Source organism: Oncorhynchus kisutch, linkage group LG8 (assembly GCF_002021735.2).
Source record: "Oncorhynchus kisutch isolate 150728-3 linkage group LG8, Okis_V2, whole genome shotgun sequence".
NCBI lineage: Eukaryota > Metazoa > Chordata > Actinopteri > Salmoniformes > Salmonidae > Oncorhynchus > Oncorhynchus kisutch.
In genome coordinates, this window is record NC_034181.2 from 78,236,152 (window position 1) to 78,241,151 (window position 5,000).

Below are 5,000 nucleotides of genomic sequence, written 5' to 3' on the forward strand. Positions count from 1 at the left end.
TCCTCTCCTCTCCTCTCCTCTCCTCTCCTCTCCTCTCCTCTCCTCTCCTCTCCTCTCCTCTCCTCTCCTCTCCTCTCCTCTCCTCTCCTCTCCCTCTCTCCTCTCCTCTCCTCTCCTCTCCTCTCCCTCTCTCCTCTCCTGGCCCCTCCCCCTCATCTCCCTTGACTCTCCTCTCCTCTACTCTCCTCTCCGGGCCCTCTCCCGTCTCATCTCCTCTCCTCTCCTCTCCTCTCCTCTTCTCTCCTGGCCCCTCCACCCTCTCATCTCCCTTGACTCTCCTCTCCTCATCTCTCCTGGCCCCTCCCCCTCTCATCTCCCTTGACTCTCCTCTCCTCTTGTATCCTGGCCCCTCGCCCTCTCATCTCCCTTGACTCTCCTCTCCTCTTCTCTCCTGGCCCCTCCCCCCTCTCATCTCCCTTGACTCTCCTGTTCTCTCCTGGCCCCTCCCCCCTCTCATCTCCCTTGACTCTCCTCTCCTCTTCTCTCCTGGCCCCTCCCTCCTCTCATCTCCCTTTACTCTCATCTATTCTATTCTATTCTATTCTTCTCTACTTTACTCTTCTCTCCCTCTCCTCTCTGTGCCTCTACTCTCTTTCATTCTCCTCTCTCTCCTCCTTCCAGGTCTTTCATTTCCCACATACATCTAGCAGAGAGGACAACTCCAGACCACTCCCAAGCCTTTGAAGCCCCAATGACAACCCTAACCTAACAGCCACCCACACTATGCCAACCCTAGCCATTACATATGACTGTGACGTGACTACACTGAGTCTCCAGGTCTGTTTGTGCTCCAGGATAGTGTGAGGTCATATCAAGTTAGGTCAGAGCTGCTGCCAGTAGATAAAACAGCTGAGCGGCTCTCGAGAGGATGGGAGGAGGGAGGAGGGAAGAGGGCCACCCAGCTTTTCACCTTCAAGGGCTATTTTCTAGATTTTTACAGCTTTTTTTCTCTGATTTAGTCACCCTAATTTGGGCCATCCTACAAGGGTAAAAATGACAACTTTTGAACGAATTATGATAGAGGCATGAGGTTTGGACACCCTAAACCATTGGTTACCAAACTGTCGATCACAATTGACTGGTCGATCTCCAAGGCGTTCCTAGTCAATCACCAAACATCTCTGTAAAAACAACAATAAAGCCTTACGTTCCACATTTCTTAATTCCTTTTGTGTTGTAGGCGTCAGATGCACTTGATTCAACAGCCCTAATGCCGTGAAGGGGAAGTGTTCCTATTTTGAACCCTTTCATGTGTCTGAAGGTAGAACTCCACTTACCCGGCAGGTCCAGAGAGGAAATCAAGTGCACCTACAGGCCTACCGCTGGCCAATAAGATAGTTCAGATCACTGTGTCTGCACAGTTTCCTCGAGCCATGGACTGTAAAAAAAAAAACTTGAACGCACAGCAACGTTGATACTGTGAGAATTCAAAACTGTTAAAACTATGACTAAAGAGACTCAAGAAATACAGCGTGTTTAAGTTGTTATTCAGCACTGTCAGTGCTTTTATAAGCCATACTATGTGTGTTCACCCTACACCCACTCACACTACAACCAGCACTGCAGCTGCAATGAATGAGAATAGCAAAGTGTTCTGATAATCATTGTATTTTTATTATAATTGCGACTTGTGTCTTTTTTTAATATCACCCTAAACTAACTCACTTTACTGGTGCTGTTTTTCTACACATGGTGCTTTGCTGTCCAGTGAGTGTCACAACGCTACAGACCGGATCAAGGTGCGTGTGTGGGATGAGGATGATGACATCAAGTCTCGCATGAAACAACACTTCAAACGAGAGTCGGACGACTTCCTGGGTCAGACCATCATCGAGGTCCGCATGCTCAGCGGGGAGATGGATGTGTGGTACAACCTGGGTATGTTCCAGATCATTCTGCTTCCATGTTCCAGATAAGACTTGTTCTATGTTCTAAATAAGACTGGTTCTATGTTCTAAGGAATCATATTTCTATGTTCTAGATAATAATGATTATATGTTCCAGATAAGACTGGTTCTATGTTCTAGAGAATCATATTTCTATGTTCTAGATAATAATGATTATATGTTCCAGATAAGACTGGTTTTATGTTATAGAGAATACTGGTTCTATGTTCCAGATCATACTGCTTCCATGTTCTAGATAAGACTGGTTCTATGTTCTAGATTAAACTGGTTCTATGTTCTCTATAAAACTGGTTATATGTTGTATATTAGACTGGTTCTATGTTCTAGATAATAATGTTTCTATGTTCTAGATAATAATGTTTCTATGTTCTAGATAATAATGATTAAATGTTCCAGATCCGACTGCTTCCATGTTCTAGATTAGACGGTTTCTATATTCTAGTTAAGTTTGTTTTTATGTTCTAGATAAGACCGGTACCATTTTCTGGATAAGAAGACTGATGCACCTGGTTCTGTGTTCTAGATAAGAGAACTGATGCATCTAATTCGGTGTTCTAGATAAGAGAACTGATCCATCTGGTTCTGTGTTCTAGATAAGAGAACTGATGGATCTGGTTCTGTGTTCTAGATAAGAGAACTGATAAGTCTGGTTCTGTGTTCTAGATAAGAAGACTGATAAGTCTGGTTCTATGTTCTAGATAAGAGAACTGATGCATCTGGTTCTGTGTTCTAGATAAGAGAACTGATGCATCTGGTTCTGTGTTCTAGATAAGAGAACTGATGCATCTGGTTCTGTGTTCTAGATAAGAAGACTGATACGTCTGGTTCTGTGTTCTAGATAAGAGAACTAATGCATCTGGTTCTGTGTTCTAGATAAGAGAACTGATGCATCTGGTTCTGTGTTCTAGATAAGAGAACTGATGCATCTGGTTCTGTGTTCTAGATAAGAGAACTGATAAGTCTGGTTATGTGTTCTAGATAAGAGAACTGATGCATCGGGTTCTGTGTTCTAGATAAGAAAACAGATGCATCTGGTTCTGTGTTCTAGATAAGAGCACTGATAAGTCTGTTTCTGTGTTCTAGATAAGAGAACTGATAAGTCGATGGTGTCGGGAGCCATCAGATTGAAGCTCAACGTGGAGATGAAGGGAGAGGAGAAAGTAGCTCCGCCCCACGGCCAGTACACCTGTTTACATGAGGTAAGACATCTATACTCACCAACTGGTCTGATGGATTTCTCCACTCTATGGAAACTGTTCCAGGAACTGTCTCCCTCTACTCCTCTTCTCTCATGTTATTCTCTTCATCCTGTCTTTCTCTCTTCCTTTAGAACCTGTTCCACCACCTGACGGAGGTAAAGAACAGTGGAGCGGTGAAGATCCCAGAGGTGAAAGGAGAGGAGGCGTGGAAGGTCTACTATGACGACGTGTCCCAGGAGATAGTGGACGAGTTCGCCATGAGATACGGAGTAGAGTCCATCTACCAGGCCATGACGTAAGGACGCTCTCTTTCTCTTTCTCCCTCTTTTCTCTCCACTTGGTTCTCTGAAGGCTTACTGCTGTGCTGATGTAATACAGGAAAGCATGCCTCTATGTCCTCAGTGTTAAAACTATAGAATCCATTCAATTTCTATGGTTCAGAGTTCATGTGTGAGAGAGAAGGAAGCGCCTGGCTGCCTGTCTCTGTGTGTGTGTGTGTGTGTGTGTGTGTGTGTGTGTGTGTGTGTGTGTGTGTGTGTGTGTGTGTGTGTGTGTGTGTGTGTGTGTGTGTGTGTGTGTGTGTGTGTGTGTGTGTGTGTGTGTGTGTGTGTGCGCTGTCCGCTCTAAAGCCACCATGGGAATTTACAGGAAGTCATCATGGTTCTCAGTGTTCTCTCTCCATGCTTGCCTCCCGCAAGTGCTTCTGGGTAATCTGGAGGCTGAGAGCACAGTAATGAATTATGCTACCCAATGTGAGCATCTGTGTGTGTGTGTGTGTGTGTGTCTCTCTCTCCCTCTCCCCCTCTCCCTCCCGCTCCATTTTTTTGTCTCACTCGCTGTGTTTTGAAAGGCTATTTAATAAATAATTGATATGACTGTCCTTCCAGATAAATGGGCTGCTCATTTTTGAAAACCTTTGAAATGCACCTCACGTTAACCTTTCCTTGTATCAGTATTAAACTCATATAAAGTCGTGTCCCAAACACCACCCTATTCCCTAATAGCCCCATGGGTCCTGGTCAAAAGTAGTGCACTATAAAGATAATAGGGTGCCATTTGGGACACTATCCTAACAGTCAATGCCTGACTGTGGAGCAGAATAGATACCTGTTAAGAGGCAGCCTTCTTCTTCTCTCTCACTATTCCCATGACCTACTTAGGTTTAGTTTAAAGGATTCAGCTCAGAGAGAGAGGGAGGGAGAGAGAGAGGGAGGGAGAGAGAGGTGGCAGGGAGTGGGAGATAGAGGAGAGAAAGAGAGAGAGAGTGGGAAAGAGAGATAAAGAGAGGGCGAGAGGGGGAGATAGAGAGAGAAAGAGTGGGAGGTAGAGAGAGAGGGCAAGAGAGAGAGAGAGAGAGAGAGAGAGAGAGAGAGAGAGAGAGAGAGAGAGAGAGAGAGAGAGAGAGAGAGAGAGAAGATTGGGAGGTAGAGAGAGAGAGAGAGAGAGAGAGAGAGAGAGAGAGAGAGAGAGAGAGAGAGAGAGAGAAAGATGAACCTGGAGAAGAGTCCCCTAAGCAAGCTGGTCCTGGGACTCTGTTCACAAACACAAACAGACCCCACATCGCCTCAGGACAGCAACACAGTTAGTCCCGACCAAATCATGAGAAATCATGAGAAAAAAGAAGAAAAAAACAGAGCAAACTAGAATGCTATTCGGCCCTTAAACAGAGAGTACACAGTGGCAGAATACCTGACCACTGTGACTGACACTAAATTAAGGAAAGCTTTGACTATGTACTGACTCAGTGAAGATTTGTGATCTGTTGCACAAGAAAAGGGCAACCAGTGAAGAACAAACACCATTGTAAATACAACCAATATATTTATTTTCCCTTTTGTACTTGAACTACTTGCACATTGCTACCACAATGTATATAGGCATAATATGACATTTG

The 5,000-nt window shown here is 44.8% G+C and overlaps 1 protein-coding gene across 1 annotated transcript in view; it reads left to right on the forward strand.

The window, feature by feature from the left end:
• LOC109881087 (protein unc-13 homolog C) overlaps positions 1–5,000 on the forward strand; it is a 222,597-nt gene that overhangs the window by 78,562 nt on the left and 139,035 nt on the right. The window contains exons 11-13 of the mRNA XM_031829463.1: positions 1,709–1,878; positions 2,991–3,106; positions 3,238–3,401. Of these exons, the coding sequence (XP_031685323.1) occupies positions 1,709–1,878; positions 2,991–3,106; positions 3,238–3,401 (450 nt within the window). The remainder of the gene's footprint in view (positions 1–1,708; positions 1,879–2,990; positions 3,107–3,237; positions 3,402–5,000) is intronic.